The sequence below is a fragment of the Sinohyriopsis cumingii genome, chromosome 3, assembly GCF_028554795.1.
Source record: "Sinohyriopsis cumingii isolate HCF-2022 chromosome 3, ASM2855479v2, whole genome shotgun sequence".
Lineage (NCBI taxonomy): Eukaryota > Metazoa > Mollusca > Bivalvia > Unionida > Unionidae > Sinohyriopsis > Sinohyriopsis cumingii.
The window spans coordinates 7,156,335-7,178,887 of record NC_142963.1 but is presented as its reverse complement, the minus strand read 5'-3'; the positions used below and the strand labels follow the sequence as shown (position 1 = coordinate 7,178,887).

Here is a 22,553-nt window from a genome sequence, read left to right as displayed (position 1 = left end):
TTTTGTGCAAATGGTTATTTTAAAAGCCAGGAGTTATGTTCCTTATTCCTTTTTTCCTCTTTTGAGAAAATCTTCTATGTAATGGCCATGATTTATATCAATCAATACATCTTTGATACCAAACCATAACTAAAAATAAAACTATATTTGTACATGTAAACTGCATTGGTGTGAGGACACAAAGAGGGTTCTAAATTGCAGTGAGGACACAAGAGGGTTCTAAATTGCAGAGAGGACACAAAGAGGGTTCTAAATTGCTGTGATGACAGAAAGAGGGTTCTTAATTGAAACAAGGGCACAAAAGGGGTTCTAAATCACTGTGAGGATACAATGAGGGTTCTAAATTGCTGTGAGGACACAATAAGGATTAAAATTTGCTCCCACAAGGTAACATGTTAATCAAATGATGAGGGAAACTAAAATAACATTTTCATACAGATATTCTTCCAAAGTGACTTAAATGTAAAACTTAACTAGACAAACAGACAGATGGACATACATATAATAGAATGGACACAAAACTATGAATATATTGCCCAACTACAATCAAATGATATATTTTCTCAGTATATATTACTGCTGCATCTTATACTAAATTTGTTTTACACTGGTAAGGCAGAGGGCAATCTAATACTAAACTTGTGTTATACTGGTAAGACAGAGGGCAATCTAATATTAAAATTGTGTTACACTGGTAAGGCAGAGGGCAATCTAATACTAAACTTGTGTTACACTGGTAAGGCAGAGGGCAATCTAATACTAAACTTGTGTTATACTGGTAAGAGAGAGGGCAATCTAATATTAAAATTGTGTTATACTGGTAAGATAGAGGGCAATCTAATACTAAACTTGTGTTATACTGGTAAGGCAGAGGGCAATCTAATACTAAACTTGTGTTATACTGGTAAGATAGAGGGCAATCTAATACTAAACTTGTGTTATACTGGTAAGACAGAGGGCAATCTAATATTAAAATTGTGTTATACTGGTAAGGCAGAGGGCAATCTAATACTAAACTTGTGTTATACTGGTAAGACAGAGGGCAATCTAATACTAAACTTGTATTATACTGGTAAGGCAGAGGGCAATCTAATACTAAACTTGTGTTATACTGGTAAGACAGAGGGCAATCTAATATTAAAATTGTGTTATACTGGTAAGATAGAGGGCAATCTAATACTAAACTTGTGTTATACTGGTAAGGCAGAGGGCAATCTAATACTAAACTTGTGTTATACTGGTAAGACAGAGGGCAATCTAATACTAAACTTGTGTTATACTGGTAAGGCAGAGGGCAATCTAATACTAAACTTGTGTTATACTGGTAAGGCAGAGGGCAATCTAATACTAAACTTGTGTTATACTGGTAAGACAGAGGGCAATCTAATACTAAACTTGTGTTATACTGGTAAGGCAGAGGGCAATCTAATACTAAACTTGTGTTATACTGGTAAGACAGAGGGCAATCTAATATTAAAATTGTGTTGTACTGGTAAGGCAGAGGGCAATCTAATACTAATATTGTGTTACACTGGTAAGGCAGAGGGCAATCTAATACTAAACTTGTGTTATACTGGTAAGACAGAGGGCAATCTAATATTAAAATTGTGTTATACTGGTAAGATAGAGGGCAATCTAATACTAAAATTGTGTTGTACTGGTAAGGCAGAGGGCAATCTAATACTAATATTGTGTTATACTGGTAAGGCAGATGGCAATCTAATACAAAAATTGTTTTACACTGGTAAGGCAGAGGGTAATTTAATACTAAAATTGTTTTACACTGGTAAGACAGTGAGCAATCTAATACTAAAATTGTTTTACACTGGTAAGGCAGGGCAATCTAATACTAAAATTGTTTTACACTGGTAAGGCAGAGGGCAATCTAGTACTAAATTGTGTTATACTGGTAACAGAGAAGGCAACAAATACTAAAATTGTTTTACACTGGTAAGGCAGTGGGCAATCTAATACTAACATTGTTTTACACTGGTAAGGCAGTGGGCAATCTAATACTAAAATAGTGTTATACTGGTAAGGCAGAGGGCAATCTAATACAAAAATTGTTTTACACTGGTAAGGCAGAGGGCAATCTAATACTAAAATTGTTTTACACTGGTAAGGCAGTGGGCAATCTAATACTAAAATAGTGTTATACTGGTAAGGCAGAGGGCAATCTAATACAAAAATTGTTTTACACTGGTAAGGCAGAGGGCAATTTAATACTAAAATTGTTTTACTCTGGTAAGGCAGAGGGCAATCTAATACTAAAATTGTTTTACACTGGTAAGGCAGAGGGCAATCTAGTACTAAATTGTGTTATACTGGTAAGGGAGAAGGCAACAAATACTAAAATTGTTTTACACTGGTAAGGCAGTGGGCAATCTAATACTAACATTGTTTTACACTGGTAAGGCAGAGGGCAATCTAATACTAAAATAGTTATACTGGCAAGGCAGAGGGCAATCTAATACAAAAATTGTTTTACACTGGTAAGGCAGAGGGCAATCTAATACTAAAATTGTTTTACACTGTTAAGGCAGAGGGCAATCTAATACTAAAATTGTTTTACACTGGTAAGGCAGTGGGCAATCTAATACTAAAATTGTTTTACACTGGTAAGACAGGGCAATCTAATACTAAAATTGTTTTACACTGGTAAGACAGGGCAATCTAATACTAACATTATTTTACACTGGTAAGACAGTGGGCAATCTAATACTAAGATTGTGTTATACTGGTAAGGCAGAGGGCAATCTAATACTAAAATTGTGTTACACTGGTAAAGCAGAGGGCAATCTAATATTAACATTGTGTTATACTGGTAAGGCAGAGGGCAATCTAATACTAACATTGTGTTATACTGGTAAGGCAGAGGACAATCTAATACTAACATTGTGTTATACTAGTAAGGCAGAGAGCAATCTAATACTAACATTGTTTTACAATGGTAAGGCAGAGGGCAATTTAATACTAAAATTGTGTTATACTGGTAAGACACAAGGCAACTAATACTAACATTGTTTTACACTGGTAAGGCAGAGGGCAATCTAATACTAAGATTGTTTTACATTGGTACGGCAGAAGGCAACTAATACTAAAATTTTTTTACACTGGTAAGGCAGAGGGCAATCTAGTACTAAATTGTATTATACTGGTAAGAGAGAAGGCAACAAACACTAAAATTGTTTTACACTGGTAAGGCAGAGGGTAATTTAATACTAAAATTGTTTTACACTGGTAAGGCAGGGCAATCTAATACTAAAATTGTTTTACACTGGTAAGGCAGAGGGCAATCTAGTACTAAATTGTGTTATACTGGTAACAGAGAAGGCAACAAATACTAAAATTGTTTTACACTGGTAAGGCAGTGGGCAATCTAATACTAACATTGTTTTACACTGGTAAGGCAGTGGGCAATCTAATACTAAAATAGTGTTATACTGGTAAGGCAGAGGGCAATCTAATACAAAAATTGTTTTACACTGGTAAGGCAGAGGGCAATCTAATACTAAAATTGTTTTACACTGGTAAGGCAGTGGGCAATCTAATACTAAAATAGTGTTATACTGGTAAGGCAGAGGGCAATTTAATACTAAAATTGTTTTACTCTGGTAAGGCAGAGGGCAATCTAATACTAAAATTGTTTTACACTGGTAAGGCAGAGGGCAATCTAGTACTAAATTGTGTTATACTGGTAAGGGAGAAGGCAACAAATACTAAAATTGTTTTACACTGGTAAGGCAGTGGGCAATCTAATACTAAGATTGTCTTATACTGGTAAGGCAGAGGGCAATCTAATACTAAAATTGTTTTACACTGGTAAGGCAGTGGGCAATCTAATACTAAAATTGTTTTACACTGGTAAGACAGGGCAATCTAATACTAACATTATTTTACACTGGTAAGACAGTGGGCAATCTAATACTAAGATTGTGTTATACTGGTAAGGCAGAGGGCAATCTAATACTAAAATTGTGTTACACTGGTAAAGCAGAGGGCAATCTAATATTAACATTGTGTTATACTGGTAAGGCAGAGGGCAATCTAATACTAACATTGTGTTATACTGGTAAGGCAGAGGACAATCTAATACTAACATTGTGTTATACTAGTAAGGCAGAGAGCAATCTAATACTAACATTGTTTTACAATGGTAAGGCAGAGGGCAATTTAATACTAAAATTGTGTTATACTGGTAAGACACAAGGCAACTAATACTAACATTGTTTTACACTGGTAAGGCAGAGGGCAATCTAATACTAAGATTGTTTTACATTGGTACGGCAGAAGGCAACTAATACTAAAATTGTTTTACACTGGTAAGGCAGAGGGCAATCTAGTACTAAATTGTATTATACTGGTAAGAGAGAAGGCAACAAACACTAAAATTGTTTTACACTGGTTAGGCAGTGGGCAATCTAATACTGAGATTGTTTTACACTGGTAAGGCAGAGGGCAATCTAATACTAAAACTGTTTTACACTGGTAAGGCAGTGGGCAATCTAATACTAAAATAGTGTTATAATGGTAAGGCAGAGGGCAATCTAATACTAAAATTGTTTTACATTGGTAAGGCAGAGGGCAATCTAATACTAAAATTGTTTTACACTGGTAAGGCAGTGGGCAATCTAATACTAAAATTGTTTTACAATGTTAAGGCAGAGGGCAATCTAATACAAAAATTGTTTTACACTGGTAAGGCAGAGGGCAATTTAATACTAAAATTGTTTTACTCTGGTAAGGCAGAGGGCAATCTAATACTAAAATTGTTTTACACTGTTAAGGCAGAGGGCAATCTAATACAAAAATTGTTTTACACTGGTAAGGCAGAGGGCAATTTAATACTAAAATTGTTTTACTCTGGTAAGGCAGAGGGCAATCTAATACTAAAATTGTTTTACACTGGTAAGGCAGAGGGCAATCTAGTACTAAATTGTGTTATACTGGTAAGAGAGAAGGCAACAAATACTAAAATTGTTTTACACTGGTAAGGCAGTGGGCAATCTAATACTAACATTGTTTTACACTGGTAAGGCAGAGGGCAATCTAATACTAAAATAGTGTTATACTGGCAAGGCAGAGGGCAATCTAATACAAAAATTGTTTTACACTGGTAAGGCAGAGGGCAATCTAATACTAAAATTGTTTTACACTGGTAAGGCAGAGGGCAATCTAATACTAAAATTGTTTTACACTGGTAAGGCAGTGGGCAATCTAATACTAAAATTGTTTTACACTGGTAAGACAGGGCAATCTAATACTAACATTATTTTACACTGGTAAGACAGTGGGCAATCTAATACTAAGATTGTGTTATACTGGTAAGGCAGAGGGCAATCTAATACTAAAATTGTGTTACACTGGTAAAACAGAGGGCAATCTAATATTAACATTGTGTTATACTGGTAAGGCAGAGGGCAATCTAATACTAACATTGTGTTATACTGGTAAGGCAGAGGACAATCTAATACTAACATTGTGTTATACTAGTAAGGCAGAGAGCAATCTAATACTAACATTGTTTTACAATGGTAAGGCAGAGGGCAATTTAATACTAAAATTGTGTTATACTGGTAAGACACAAGGCAACTAATACTAACATTGTTTTACACTGGTAAGGCAGAGGGCAATCTAATACTAAGATTGTTTTACATTGGTACGGCAGAAGGCAACTAATACTAAAATTGTTTTACACTGGTAAGGCAGAGGGCAATCTAGTACTAAATTGTATTATACTGGTAAGAGAGAAGGCAACAAACACTAAAATTGTTTTACACTGGTTAGGCAGTGGGCAATCTAATACTGAGATTGTTTTACACTGGTAAGGCAGAGGGCAATCTAATACTAAAACTGTTTTACACTGGTAAGGCAGTGGGCAATCTAATACTAAAATAGTGTTATACTGGTAAGGCAGAGGGCAATCTAATACAAAAATTGTTTTACACTGGTAAGGCAGAGGGCAATCTAGTACTAAATTGTATTATACTGGTAAGGGAGAAGGCAACAAATACTAAAATTGTTTTACACTGGTAAGGCAGTGGGCAATCTAATACTAACACTGTTTTACACTGGTAAGGCAGAGGGCAATCTAATACTAAAATAGTGTTATACTGGCAAGGCAGAGGGCAATCTAATACAAAAATTGTTTTACACTGGTAAGGCAGAGGGCAATCTAATACTAAAATTGTTTTACACTGGTAAGGCAGAGGGCAATCTAATACTAAAATTGTTTTACACTGGTAAGGCAGTGGGCAATCTAATACTAAAATTGTTTTACACTGGTAAGACAGGGCAATCTAATACTAACATTATTTTACACTGGTAAGACAGTGGGCAATCTAATACTAAGATTGTGTTATACTGGTAAGGCAGAGGGCAATCTAATACTAAAATTGTGTTACACTGGTAAAGCAGAGGGCAATCTAATATTAACATTGTGTTATACTGGTAAGGCAGAGGGCAATCTAATATTAACATTGTGTTATACTGGTAAGGCAGAGGACAATCTAATACTAACATTGTGTTATACTAGTAAGGCAGAGAGCAATCTAATACTAACATTGTTTTACAATGGTAAGGCAGAGGGCAATTTAATACTAAAATTGTGTTATACTGGTAAGACACAAGGCAACTAATACTAACATTGTTTTACACTGGTAAGGCAGAGGGCAATCTAATACTAAGATTGTTTTACATTGGTACGGCAGAAGGCAACTAATACTAAAATTGTTTTACACTGGTAAGGCAGAGGGCAATCTAGTACTAAATTGTATTATACTGGTAAGAGAGAAGGCAACAAACACTAAAATTGTTTTACACTGGTTAGGCAGTGGGCAATCTAATACTGAGATTGTTTTACACTGGTAAGGCAGAGGGCAATCTAATACTAAAACTGTTTTACACTGGTAAGGCAGTGGGCAATCTAATACTAAAATAGTGTTATAATGGTAAGGCAGAGGGCAATCTAATACTAAAATTGTTTTACATTGGTAAGGCAGAGGGCAATCTAATACTAAAATTGTTTTACACTGGTAAGGTAGTGGGCAATCTAATACTAAAATTGTTTTACACTGTTAAGGCAGAGGGCAATGTAATACTAAAATTATTTTATACTGTTAAGACAGTGGGCAATCTAATACTAAGATTGTGTTATACTGGTAAGGCAGAGGGCAATCTAATACTAAGATTGTGTTACACTGGTAAGGCAGAGGGCAACTAATACTAAAATTGTTATACACTGGTAAGGCAGAGGGCAACTAATACTAAAATTGTGTTATACTGGTAAGGCAGAGGGCAATCTAATACTAAAATTGTTTTACACTGGTAAGGTAGTGGGCAATCTAATAACTAAACTTGTTTTACACTGGTAAGGCAGAGGGCAACTAATACTAAAATTGTTCAGCACTGGTAAGACAGTGGGCAATCTAATACTAAGATTGTTTTAGACTGGTAAGGCAGAGGGCAATCTAATACTAAGATTGTTTTACACTGGTAAGACCGTGGGCAATCTAATACTAAAATTGTTGTACACTGGTAAGACAGTGGGCAATCTAATTGAACATAATTTTAAAAAAAATTATTCCGAAGAAGGCAGATAAGAACTGTGCAAGCATGTAGTTTTTCATAGTTCATTTGTTTCAAAACAAAATGGGAATCAACAGATGCATATCGTACCAGCTCACCTGCATTTCCAAACATGCAGGTCTGTATACACCATAGCTAAACTATTTCTTTTCCATGATTGACACTTACATCTGTGCATTTTGTTGATAAGCACTGCAAAACCTGACTTGTTAAACAACTTCATGACCCAATTTAATAATGTTCAAGAACAAAATACATAACAAGATGACCTTGTACTGAGTGACATAATACTTGACAGATGGAGTGGTCTTTCATGATGGGTTTTAATGTATTAATATCATCACAGCAGCATTTGATATGATGAGATTTACAAGAAGTTTGGCTTGGTTTTGTTTTGTGGGGTTAACTGCAATATTTTAGCACATGATATGCTATACAGGGCTACCAGTATATCTGGTGGTGCAAGAACACAGGAGGGCCCTAAGAATAATCACTGACCCATGGAAGGTTACTGGGAAGCTTTCCCATATACCCACACTGGTGAAACTGAGACTCAAACTCATTGGGACTGAGGATTTTGACTTTATGGTCTTAAACAAAGTAATAGAAAAGAGCAAAAATCTAAAAGTTTTGTCAATTCAACAAATAATTTATTTCTCTAGAATATAAAGTAAAAATTTAATTTAAAAAAAAGCTTACAGTAGTATGAGGTAATCCCAAATAGTACAAAATGTCCTATTACCAGTCCTAATGAATACAGTTCTAATTAAATTCCTGTGGTATTTAAATTAAGATCTAGTGAAGAAGGCATTGCTGTGCCTGTAGTGTGTGTGATTTGGATTTTTAACGTAGCTTTAACAATTTTTCAGTCATATCACTATGATGTCTGCAACGTGACAGTTTATAGTGATGTCTAGCAATGGGGCATAATGCAGCAGACATGTAGCATGATGTCCTACCAGTCACATTATCCTGACACCAGGCCGACCAGTCCTAACACTAACCTCTTAATGCTGAGCTCCTAGCAAGGCAGCTGTTAGTACCATTTTTGTAAATCTTTGGTATGACTCGGCCAGAGATTGAACCCACAACCTCCTGCATCCAAGGCGGATGCTCTAACCACTAGGCCACCGGAGCGGTCTGTGCCTGTAGTCTTGAATGTTCTAATGTACAAGAAGCCTGAAGTGTGATGATGTATTAAGTCTTCCAATTAATCATAATAAGATAATCCGATATGCCCTTGTTTGAATTCACTATAATTCCAAGTTAATGTTTGTGTAAAAAAATATTATTTATGAGCACTATGTATTTCCAGTGAATAATAATTTAAATAAAGAATTTCACCCAAATCAAATGCTAAACACAACAATAGACTGATTCAGCCTAAAGATGTCAAGCAAGAATGATTAATTTTTCAAGAAAAGAAGATTATATAAAAAAACTAAGACACAAAAGAAGAGCCAGGATGTAGGTCCAAATTTCATTATAAACAAATCTAAGTTATAAACAAGACAAGATCTGTTACTAAAGTTATAAAAATAATGTGGTTAACATCACGTACTACAGCCTATTTGATGGGAATACCACAATACCAATGTCATAGACCAAGACCCAAATAAATGTTTACCTCAATTTGATAATGATCTTAATATTTAACCCACAGATACTGGGAAATATTAACTATGTATTATTCTTTTACCAAAATAAAAGCTACTGGTCAGGTACAACATGAACATGATTTTGGACAAGGTCAAGTCCAAAATACAATTATACATAACATAATCATAGAGAATAAAAAAAACAACTAACAAACAATACAGATTAAATATACATAACAAGGGTGAGAGTGATCCTTAAGGGCACTCATCCATCTGCCTTGTAAGCATAACCTAACCATACAAAGATAACAAAAAAGATTGTGTGGAACCAGGTTCAGATGCATAGCTCTAATAATATATATATATATATATATATATATATATATATATATATATACACACACACACACACACACACACATATACATATACTGACTTTACAGCAATGGCAGAATGCGTATTCATGTCCCTGTGAACTTGATTCCAGTCACTGAAATTCCTATTTTGATACATAATTTAATTTTGTTTGATATTTTGTTTCTTTAGATTTTGGTGTTTCAGCTTTGGGAAGTAATATGTGCTTAGATATCTCAACAAACATCAAATACCAAAGAAAAACTGACCTGTTTTGCCACTTTAACTTTTTAGTAATAACTAATCCAATCATAATCCATTAGCATCTAAAATCCTTTCTGAATTACATGTACTTCTGATCACACACAGTATAATCTTTCTTGACAAAACTTCAAACAATGAAGCCAAAAAGACCCTGCTGAGAGAATCCAAGTAAAGCTAATTATTAATGTCACTTGAGATCTTTAGTAATCCAACCATAATTCATTAATGTCTTTAATCAGTTTTTATTAGTATCGATCAAACTGTAGTATAATACAATGATCGCCTTTAGCTCCTATCTGCAATAACATGCAACACCACATGAAAAGCACAATTTTGGACACACCCACATAGTCATGTTTTGAAAAACATAACTTTCAGGAATCTTTGCCATAAAGTTTTTAATTAAAAAAATTTCTTGACTTCCATAACATAATTATGCCTAAAATCAGCATAATCAGCTAAACCTTTCCTAAGGAGAAAGACCTGATATAGAGACAATTAAAAGGTAAGGCAGTCTGAGATGAACAACCACCTTTCAGAGATTACTTAATTGGCTGGCGAGACCTGCTAGGCAGATGTGTCAAATTCTGCTGTAGTAGAGTCCATTTCATTAATTTGCATATGTAAAGGACACAAAGTAGAACAACCCGATTTGTCTGCAATTAAACATGTCAAAGAGATGCGCTAAAGAACCTGTATTATGAAACCACGGCACTGAGTAAATAAGCTGAAGCTAACTTTAATAAAGACTGTGATCAGTGGCAACTTTCCTTTTAAGTCTGATTTTTACTCCATATCTAAAATGCAAAACATCATTACCTATTTCAGTTGTTGGAATAGTGTTTAACTGTGATTCATTTCTGCTCACAGTAAAGCAAGAAAAAACCGCAGCAAAAATAAATTTCAAAATTCAGGTAGATGAAGTTTTTCTTTGTCAAGCACAGTGGCATGGGGGAGAATTTAATTTGTTGCACATACTACAAACATATCTATATTTAGTCCTTCTGAAGTATGCGACATCTGCTGAAATAGGAGTACCATCTTGATCATGCTGAACTGAACAGTCAGATTAGTTCTCTTTATTCTTAATATTGTTAAAATACTAAGTATTAATTGACCCATGCTTTTCAAGATGATTTTAGGCATGAAACTGATTGACTGAAAGACAATAACTGAAAGACAATAATAAGCATATGCTCGTTTTAGCACAGTCGATTTGTGTTGATAAAGTGTTAATACCCGAAATGGATAGGGGCATTAATTACTGATGTACTACCTGTAAGACCCCACTAAACTTAAAAATATTACTTTCTCCCATCCCCCCAATGAAATGGTCAGTCCTATACGTGATGCATATTCATTTTTCTATTGAGAAAAGTATACGTGTGGTCAAACTGCATGAAATACTGTTCATTGCTAACAATATAGTCACAAACAACTCAGTTCTGACCAGCATTTGCTCTAAGAATCCAACAGGTAAGTTTGGACAACAGTACCATCTGGTTTCTAGTGAGTATAAAGATGAACACTAATGATGCATTACCTTCACCAGCCCCCACCACCCCAAGGCTGCATCAGGCTAAGCATGTATTTTGCCATCCAGTGGATTTTAAAGACATAAACTTGATGCATGTTTTTATTTAATGTCAGTATGTTTGTGATTATGTGAGTGTCTGCACATGTGTATGGTGTTGATATTTCATAATGCTGAGTCTACCAAATATTTCTTTCTTTGTAAGTGTATTAAATTCTTTGAAAAAACAGATAATTCATTTTTTAAAAAATCTAGATTTGAATTTCCAAACATTTTCAATAGGCTTCTATGAAAAGACAGACTTAAAAATGACTGAACTCCCATTTAGACCAAGATGTTAATACCTACTTGATGTTGAGTATGTAATTGGTACATCCAATAAAGTTCCCTATCTTCCTATAGAAAGTGCTACTAGAGAGCTCTGGATCAGATTTAATAGTTTCTATTATCGGATATTTAACACAATCTTTGTTGTGGTCAGATAGATTATAATGCTTAGACACCAGGGAATCTTTATGATTATGGATAATCCCTCAAGTGCTTTTTTATTCTTACTTGGAATTCCCTTTTTGTTTCACCTATAGATTGTTAACCACATTTTGTGCAGGTGAGTAAATAGATGACATTACATGTGGTACAATGTCCTCTAAGATTTTATTTATATTTGAGGTTAATAAATGAACTTTCAAAGGTTTAAGTTTTTACCGTTCTACTGCAATGAATGGTTTCTCAATCTAATACTTTGTTTGCGAAAGTTTTTCCAGAAAGGCCAAGATGTTTTCTTGAAAATTTAGCTCTTATTAATTGGTTACTGAGTTTATAACCAATCCTCTGTATAAAAATCGGTTGATCATGGAAAATCTCTGGAAGACTGTTTGATAATAGGCCAGAGATTTTTGAGTGCAAATTCTGAATGATCCAGTCGGCTTGCTGTTTGAAAAGTCTCAGAATCACAGTTGGATAGGCTCTTCTTTCATAAAATTGAATTAAATTGGAGGCATGTTTTTCAAAGTCCGGTTGTTTAGTACAGATTTTTCTAATTCTTAATAACTGATTAAATGGACCTGATTTTTTAGTGGTATGGACGATAGGAGTCATAATGTAGATAACAATGTTATCTGTAGGTTGAGAGTATAAACCATTGTGTTATTTTCACGAATAACTAGTATCTAGGAACATGATTTTGTCCTTTGAATATTCCATTGTAAATTTAATAATTTTATGGGAACTGTTACAGTACAGGTGAAATTTATTTAATTCCATCTCAGATCCGATCCGTATCATAAATATATCATCAATAAACCTAAGACAGATGTATGATTTACAGGGTGCCAATTTTAGCACTTCTGTTCAAGCTCACTTATAAAAATATTGGCGTATGATGGGGTCACATTTGTTCCCATCACGGTTCCACCAATTTGTAGATAATAAGTGCAAAATTGTTGCAATGCAATACCAATTTTAATAAAGCCAAGATGCTATGATGTGAGAGACAATAATTCAGTTTATTTATATCTAGGGTTCTAGCTATAGAGGTTAAACCTTCATGGTTCGGTATATTGGTGTAAAGAAAGGTGACATCCATTGTGACCAAGAAGAATTCATGCAGTAAATTGTGAATTGCCTGAACTTTATCATGTCCTTGATATACAAATGGACTTGAACTTTATCATGTTCTTGATATACAAATGGACTTGAACTTTATCATGTCCTTGATATACAAATGGACTTGAACTTTATCATGTCCTTGATATACAAATGGACTTGAACTTTATCATGTCCTTGATATACAAATGGACTTGAACTTTATCATGTCCTTGATATGGATTGATGTGGTCATCAATGAGGCTACTTATTTTTTTCTGCTGGTGAATTGTTTCCAGTTATAACTGGTCTCCCAGGGATTTTTCCTGGAATAACGTATTTATGTATTTTAGGAAGGAGATAAAACCTCGGAGAACAGATGAGGTTAATAAGATTCTAAATCCCTTTTTTTTGTATTATGAGATTTTTCACCATATTGTGGTGTATTTCTGTCACATCTTTCTTCAGTTTGGTATCATAATTCTCATCATTAAGTAGGGACAGGGGTGACAAAGACACCTCAGCAGACAGGAGGGTTTGCCAACACAGCCAAACAGTCATCTTCTTTCTATGAAAAGATAGCTTATTTTCAATTTGACATTGCATTTTTTTTATTGAATGCTCTGACCCAAATTGGGACCTCAAAACACATTTTTTGAGTCTCAGAAACCCCCAAACACTGTCTGAATATGGCAGGTATGCTAGGTTACTGTCTCTTGAAATTACAACAAAAGTGTCATGCTCACCCTGTGAAAGACAGGTCACATGATCACAGGATGTCTTTACTGTAAACAGATTAAGCTAGAAGTATGGTGTGAAAAAAAAATGGAAATATTTCTGTTCAGGATTTTTAAAAAAATAGTAATTTTGAGTACACAGGAGATTTCAGTGAGTGATGGGAGGCACCCCTTATCATGGGCGGAAAACTAGAATGTAATAAAAAAATTGTCTCAATGAAGTTGTTAGACCCATCAAGTAGCCAATGTAATCATTAATTACAATGCAGAAATTTTTTTTAGACTCAAGTGGTCAAGACAGTGAAAAATATTGGTCCCTTTTATAACTAAACTTCTGTGGCAATTTTGAATTTTCAAATATTTACAACTGAACTTTTAAATGACACTATAACAGCCAATATTGTGCCGACATGCCATATGATTCCCTGAGTTGATTTAGGTCCAACAGTTGCCCTCTAGCCTGACAATTTAGTAGCTGGTAAGCATTTTCAGGAATCCAAGATAAGACAGCTTTTTCTTTTTACTTGTAGGGCATTCAAACCATCTGTGATATTCCTGACAAACTTTAGCATATAAAATTTGGTATGAAAAAAACATTTTCTTTATCTCTGAGATAACATGCTCATAACATACCTGACTTGCTGTACCATTAGCCATGGCTTTTGACCTTGAACCTAATATCATGGCAGGCAGATCACTAAAAATGACGATGTTGAGATAAAACATGCTAAATTTGGTTAAATCTGTAATATTCTTTTGGGAAAAAAGTTACTGAAGTATCATACAAGATATTCTTCTGATGTATCTACAACAAATAATTAAGTAGCAACAGAAAGATCTGTAAGCAATCTTGGAGGCCAGGTCAGCACCATTTTCATTCCATACCAAGTGGACAAGTGTTTCACTGAAAACCCAAAGGTGGCCATATTAGTTGTCTGATTGGCACCATTTTCATTCCATACCAAGGGGACAAGTGTTTCACTGAAAACCCAAAGGTGGCCATATTAGATGTCTGATTGGTACCATTTTCATTCCGTACCAAGTGGACAAGTGTTTCACTGAAAGCCCAAAGGAGGCCATATTAGATGTCTGATTGGCACCATTTTCATTTAAGACTAACAGGACAACATAAGAAGTCTTCTAGTGAAAACCTGTGACAACCATCAATTCAAGTGACAGCCATTAATTCAGGTAACAACCATCAATTCAGGTGACAACCATCAATTCAGGTTTTGGTACCTGAAATTCTAATGGGTCTTGCTAGAATCTGAAGGCCATAATATAAAAACATTCACAGGAGATATGGACAGTTGTGACAGAAAAGAAAACATACATATACCTAATGTGTCTCTGCTGTTGCTTTTGTGTATCTTTCCAAGATTAACTGGTTTTTCAGACTAGGTCTTTATAAAAATCATTTATTCTTTCAGAAACTATGCTACAGAATATCACCCAAAACAGTATTCTATTCTACTCTTTTGCCTTTAAAAATTATTTATCAACTATAACAAGATATATAGAATCTATGTTAGGGTTTGGACCAGGACAAGGAAATCTCAGTCAAGGGTTTATATTATGTCTCCCCACGAGGCAAGCCTCATGTGGAGACATATAATATAAACCTGCGAATGGGATTTCCTTGTATCGGTCCAAACCCCAACGTAGATTATTTTTCTCACCCAATATTTTCCTTTAAAGTAAAAAAGAATTTGTCATTAGTGTTCACGTCCAATGTTTACAAACGGCGCATAAATATAAATATGTTAATGAGGGCTGTGGTGTGACTGTTGCATCCGAAGTACACAGTTTATACGCGTGAGCAAAGAAAAATAACAACATAAAACGTTGCACAATAATGAAGTATTATTACATTTAATATATGGATGTTATATGAAATTGATAATAAATAATTAATATTTATTACAAGAAACTGTTTTATTTTCATCAGTTCCAATTTTGAAAATTTATATTGTAAACAATAAAACGGTATTGGCTACTCAGCTCTATTGTAATTATACTTAGTACAAGCTGAAACGAAGAGTAACATCTTTCTTTAGATTATTCAAGGGTAATTAGAGTTCTGTGTCACTATTGTATATAACTATTCTTTTCTTTGGAGGAGGTGAAACTGTGTGACATACTTGTGTTGTCCTTAATATTGATTATAAAATTACCCCCATGTATAAAAGAACTTCCAAAAACAGACTCTAGCAGATAACCATGTGCTAAACTTTCAAGTTCACAGATTCTTTGAACATTTATTTTTCTGTCCTGGAAATATGGCATGTGCTATAGTGAAATTTGCTTATGGATTAATGTGTTGATGGATAAATGATTACTTCTGGCTGGTAAGTGTATTATTTGTCATTAAATAGTGCAGGTATATTTTTGATTCAACTGGGGTTTCTTTTTTAAAAAGTAGTTCTGAGTGCGTGGACACCTTGACTGAGACGACTGGTCTGAGATGACTAGACTGAGACAGGAAAAGTAAGGTTAGCAACACAAGTAGATTTCTCTGTCGCATGGGTGAGAAAGCTGACTATGACAAGGATACACAATATCCAATTGACAGGCATTTTCAATAAAGTCAGATGGTGAACTCTTATTTGATCAGGTGCAAAAATAAGTTTGGGAGGATGATAATAAAAGTTACACATTGTGGATATTATCTTTTTTCTTCATTCAGGCCAAGACTTCACATATTTTGTCCTAAAGGTATGATGTGCTGAGACTGCAACACAATACATGTAAAATACCACATGATGTGGGTGGGTGGGCGATTTAGATTTTGAATGTCGCTTCAAAAAATTTGCAGTCATATCATTACAATGTCTACAGTTTGGCAGCTTATAGTGACATCTAGCATTGAGCCATCATGCCGCAGACATGTGGCATCATGTCCCACCCAGTCACATTATCCTAACACCAGGCCAAAGAGTCCTAACACTAACCTCCTAATGCTCAGCACCAAGTGAAGCAGCTTCTAGTACCACATGATGTGAAGGACTGATGCAATGTTTACAGCACATACCCTTATTATAGTTTTTTTTTATAAGTCCAGGAGATAAGCTGTCACACCTTTCACACCAGACCTAATGACTTTTTAATTTTACTTAGCTATGGTACTTATGTTTAATGAACTTAAAAATCAAAGACAATTTAATATAATTATATCTGAGAGATACTATAACCGATGCCTGGTTGCTCAGAGGATGCAACCATCAAAACCTTTGGTCTGCTGCCATGTCTGGCAAATACAGTGATTTCAGAATCTCTGGTTTTGGTAGAGTAGTAATAACAAGATTTTAAAGATAGCCATGGTTTCAGCTATACTGGATATCAGATTGGCACCAATTTTATTTAGGATGTAATAAGTCGCTAAGAAAAAACTCATCAGGGTTTAGATGCCATGAAACACTCTAAATTGTTGCTCAGAATCAAGGAAGAATGAATGGCTGAGATGCAGTAAGGGGGTGTACAAAAATAGGGTATAATAAGTAGCGATACTATGCTAAGATTGATGTTGATTCTGGGGATAGTATAAGTTATCTACTTTGTAGAGGTGAGCTAAAATTGGCCATCAAAAGAATATTTCAAGCCCCTATCCAAAAAACTGTGGCGATATAAATGTGAAATTAACAGGTTCTTTCCTTCAATCAAATATAGTCAATATAAATTGGGAAACTGTAAAGCAGACTTATCAAGTGGAACCCAAAATGACAATTTCAGCTTCTGTGACCTTGAACTGTTTGAAAATCAACAGAGTGGTACCTCAGCTCAAGTGTAGACCACCTATAAAGTTTAATGAAATTTGGATCCAGGAAACCTGACCTATCTGAATGCAACCATGAAGCTGTGGGAAATTTATGAATAAACATGTCATGTGTAACCCAAAATTATGATAGCTCATGTGACCTTGACCTCCGAGCTAAAGAACCAATGTGGAGGTACCTCTGCCCAACTGAAAACTAGATATGAAGTTTGAACAAATTCAGATAAACAAATAAACTTAACGACCAGAAACAAAACAATTATTTAGACTTTTATGACCATCACATTTCACCTCTGCTTCTGAATCAATACAGAGTTTCCCCTTCTCAAGTATAATCTATTAATGAAATCTGATGAAAATTAGGTTGAGATAACTTTGACAAATGCAGAAAGGAAAATCACATTTTCAGCTGCAGTGACCTTGACCTTGGACCAAATAACCTCCAAATCAATAAGTTTCTGTAACACTACATTGCTAAATGTCTTTTATTTTTAATTTATATTGTGTGCTTGACCTTTGTCCATGACTGAAGGTGCAGTGCTGGGCTATATGACTATTATCTAGGCTGAGGTTTGTGTCTACCTAACTTTTGTCATTTTTATTAAAGATGTTTACTTCAAACTGAGTTCAGGGATAAACCTTATTTACAAACTAAGACTGTTCTGGAAGGGAACTTGGGACCCACATCCTGGGCATTTTATTGTGCCATAGGTCAAATGAAAGTAGCATATAAGGATGTGGTAAACAAAATTATTCATTCAGTCTGAAATAATTTGCTGTTGTGTTCAGATATAATTTGAGAGGAGTCATTTACTTAAATTATTCATTGGAATTACAGAGTACTCATTGATCTTTTGGACCAAAACACTACTTTGGGATTATTCTGACTTTATTTAAAGACATTCTGGGTTATATCATTGTCATACATCATTACTATTAGCAAAATAGTACTTTCAAGACTCTTGGTACATCAGCACATTCAATACTGGATATCATTCGGAACATTCTATACTTCTGAACTTGTGACAGACCATTTAGGATTATGTGGGACTCCATTCACAATACTGAAAGTTCTTTTTAAATTTTCACTTTGCAACTTAGCAGAATAAATTATTTGTTAATTTTACTAACTTGTTAAACAGGTTTCACTTCTTTCTGTTATTTAGTTTAAAACCATAAAGTCGTAATAGAAAATCATAAGAGAATTTTTTTTAAAAACCTGGCAAACTAATGTTACCAAGATTTCTGAATTTATTCAAACAAAATATGAACATTAGAAATGTTATTAAATGTCTGGGATACAGAACACGGTTAAGACAAAGATATTATGGTTAGTATAGTTCCATATAGTTGTTTTTCAGAGACTTTTAAATGAAAGTTTTCTAACAGAATTTGAACTAACTCTGTTTTACTTTGTTTATCACTACATAAACAGGTATAAAAGCAGAAAAGAAAAGAAAAACAAAACCCTCTAACTAATTAGCATATTACTACAGCAAATGGGCATTACTCCAGCTGGTAACTACCCATGTGTCATTTGATCCAGCCAATTTTATCTAATGTTATTTATTTATTATTTTTGACAAAAGGTAAACAACAAAATTACTGTATTAAAAAGTCATATATTTTATTCAATTTTAACATTTTTTATTCCCTCACATAAAGTCAAGGTGCTTTGTGAAAAGTTCTATTCTTTTTGGAAGAAATGTCCAAAGACATTTCAAGGACAAAACCAACATTAAAAAAATTCATGCAGTTTTCAAGGCAACTCCTCAAATTCAAAGATTTTTTTACAGTTGTAAGAAACATGAATATTTTCTGTTGTACAAAGCATGAATATTATCTGGATGAATGAATCTGGATGAAACAAAGATTTACTGAACTAATTTGTGATTGAACTTTACCTGGCTTCCGATCTGGATGATGTGTATTCAAACCAAAGTACATGAGGAATTAATGTGGAGTCTCTAAGCATTAAAAATTCACCTACTGGACTGAAATAGAAAGTATGCAAGAATTACTATTTTGTTTCACAAATGTAACTTATGTATTTAGTATGCAACCAACTATACAAAGCGTAGATATATTTCATAAAGCACTGGCTGATGAGTAAGGGTGAACCGATTCATTGATATAATGATACATCAATACTTTTGCTGTAACGATACACATATCGACACAAGAGATGGAGAATTGATACAAAATGATACTTACCACATGCAAGTTATTTTAGTCTTCAGCAGTCTTGAATAATTATTATTAGTTTGCGTTGTTTTTCTTTAAATTTAGAATTCATCTGAAACAGCATTTGCAATCACAGACATTCAATTTTATCAGTAAAAATGTAAAAATGAAAAAGACTATTTGAGAACACTTGCATGACATCTACAAATTAACACAAAGTGATACGGTTTGTAATTCCCACCTACCTGTTCAATGCTAATTATCATAACCCTGAGGGATGTATACATTCCAAATGTGTTCCACGTACTTTACTCATCAAAATTAATGACAACTTTTACATGAAGTTTCTACTCTGAATTGTATCTTGTCTACTTTTGGTCAATTTGAAAGCTACACTACTGGTGTGTCACATGGTAAAGTATGTTACACTGAACTCTCACTGGTGGTTATCGCTTGTTCTGGTCCAAGTTAAACAATAACCACCAATCAGAAATTAATGTAGCTTATTACCTGCATGACAGAGAGGAAGTATTGGCATAGGAACAGAAAAACTTCACGATGCAAATCATTTATTAATATGTGAAGTACTTAAACAGAGTTGCTGTCAAGGTGTGCAATTGCATGAATCATGCAAAATTTATACAAATTCGCATATTTGGAGATGTGACAACTCCCTCAAAGTAGTTGAAAGTCTTGCACATGAAAACGTGCCCAGCAAAGGATACAATTTTTATGTAACCATTCTTGTTGCGACATCTATTTTTTGGGTAGGGAACTGTTTACAAATCTGGGTTCTTAAAACATGTCATGAATGGTTGTTAAACTTGATTGGCACACTGTGCCATGGACTAAGCATTATAGCGTAGTTTAAACCCTCTATCAAGGAAGTTTTACAAAGGTGTGTTCAAAATTCACACTCTTTAGAAAACCCAAAATGTCTGATTCCTGGGGTGCTTCATTATGTTTTTGTTCAGCAAATACTGGCTGGTGATAATGATGATGACAATAATTCTTTAAGTTATGAAGTATATTGGATTATTGGAGCTAGGAAAGTGTTAATGGAGATACCAGTGAGTGATTTTAAGCCCAAAAATAGTGTTAAATAAAAGTCAGATGTACATGTTGGATGGAAAAAAATAGATGGCATGATGGTCAGTCCCCCTTTCAATGGTATTGTGAAATTAAATGTAGAAAGGTCAGAATAAATAAACCTAATTAAAATACAGACAATTTAAAAGTGGAATGCAATTTTCGTTTTTTTTATATCAACCAACTTAGCCCCAGGCATCATATATTTCAAAACCATATATCCATAACAGGGTTAAGATAAACTGAATAAATATGGATGAAAAAAATTAAATTAAGAAGTAAATAAAGATATTTATTTGAATACTTCTGTCTGCACAAGCAGACTTTGGCATTGATGGACTAAAAACCCTAATACAGCATTATGGAACACATAAGAAATCTGGCATAGTAGTCAGTAAACTACTGATTCAAGAAGTAAGTTTATGTTAGTGAGACATCCTATTATGCAGCATATGTATAAAAAAGTAATGTCTTCCAAATGAGACATGAAACTGGCGATAAAATGTTTTCAAAGCAGCAGTGCAGTGCGAAACAAAGGGTCAAGTGGCTGAAGTGAGTTAAATGGAGCCATCATTAAATGGCTTAAAGACTTAATAAAACTACTCACCTACAACAAATAGGTAGTCTGTTTGAAAGTTTTTCTGTTATCTTGTCATCGAAGAGAATTACATATAAATATATGATAACTATATGTCTCTCTGTAATTTGCATACTGGAAATACAACCAGTAGGTCAACTTAAATAAAGGGCACCACCTACCTTCCAAGATGGAATGACCATCAAGTTCATATGTATATTGATATGTATCTTATCACAGGCTGTGTATCATGAATTGTATCATTTCACCCCTAATGATCAGGGTCGATGTTGCTTGTACACATGTATCTTATCACAGGCTGTGTATCATGAATTGTATCATTTCACCCCTACTTATCAGGGTTGATGTTGCTTGAACACATGTATCTTATCACAGGCTGTGTATCATAAATTGTATCATTTCACCCCTAATGATCAGGATCGATGTTGCTTGTACACATGTATCTTATCACAGGCTGTGTATCATGAATTGTATCATTTCACCCCTACTGATCAGGGTCGATGTTGCTTGTATACATGTATCTTATCACAGACTGTGTATCATGAATTGTATCATTTCACCCATACTGATCAGGGTCGATGTTGCTTGTACACATGTATCTTATCACAGACTGTGTATCATGAATTGTATCATTTCACCCCTACTGATCAGGGTCGATGTTGCTTGTATGCATCAGCAGAATATACTATATACATAAGTATATTTACAATAACCTGTACATGCAACAGTTTAATGGCATTATTAATCAACCATTTTAGAAACAGCACTATAAACAATATTATAATGGTAATTACATAAATCATGCAAGCAAACATTTAAAATAATCTCACAATCCCTCTCAATAGGCTTAAAGCCAATGGTTACTCAAGTTAAAGAAGTTTCTGTAGTTGTTTCGCCCATAAAGGAGTCACCACAAAACTGAGTTTTTTAAGTTCTTTGAGTGAATGTTCATATCCTTATGCATTCTTTCAGGAAGGATTTTTAATCAGCTGACAACCAATGTCTTAATGCAGCTGTCAACCAATGTTTTAATGCAGTTGATGACCAATGTCTTCCACACAATCAAGTATATATTGAAGTTGAAGACCAATGTTTTAATGCAGTTGATGACAAATGTCTTAATGCAGTTGAAGACCAATGTCTTAATGCAGCTGATGACCAATGTCTTCCACACAATCAAGTATATATTGAAGTTGATCACCAATGTTTTAATGCAGTTGATGACAAATGTCTTAATGCAGCTGATGACCAA

At 34.3% G+C, this 22,553-nt stretch overlaps 1 protein-coding gene across 2 annotated transcripts in view; it reads right to left on the bottom strand.

The window, feature by feature from the left end:
• Nucleotides 1-22,553, bottom strand: part of LOC149802426 (dolichyldiphosphatase 1-like) — a 60,416-nt gene that overhangs the window by 3,212 nt on the left and 34,651 nt on the right. For both annotated transcript variants that reach the window (XM_089951636.1, XM_089951637.1), the window contains one exon: nucleotides 19,335-19,424. In XM_089951636.1, coding sequence (XP_089807762.1) covers nucleotides 19,335-19,424 — 90 coding nt within the window. The remainder of the gene's footprint in view (nucleotides 1-19,334; nucleotides 19,425-22,553) is intronic.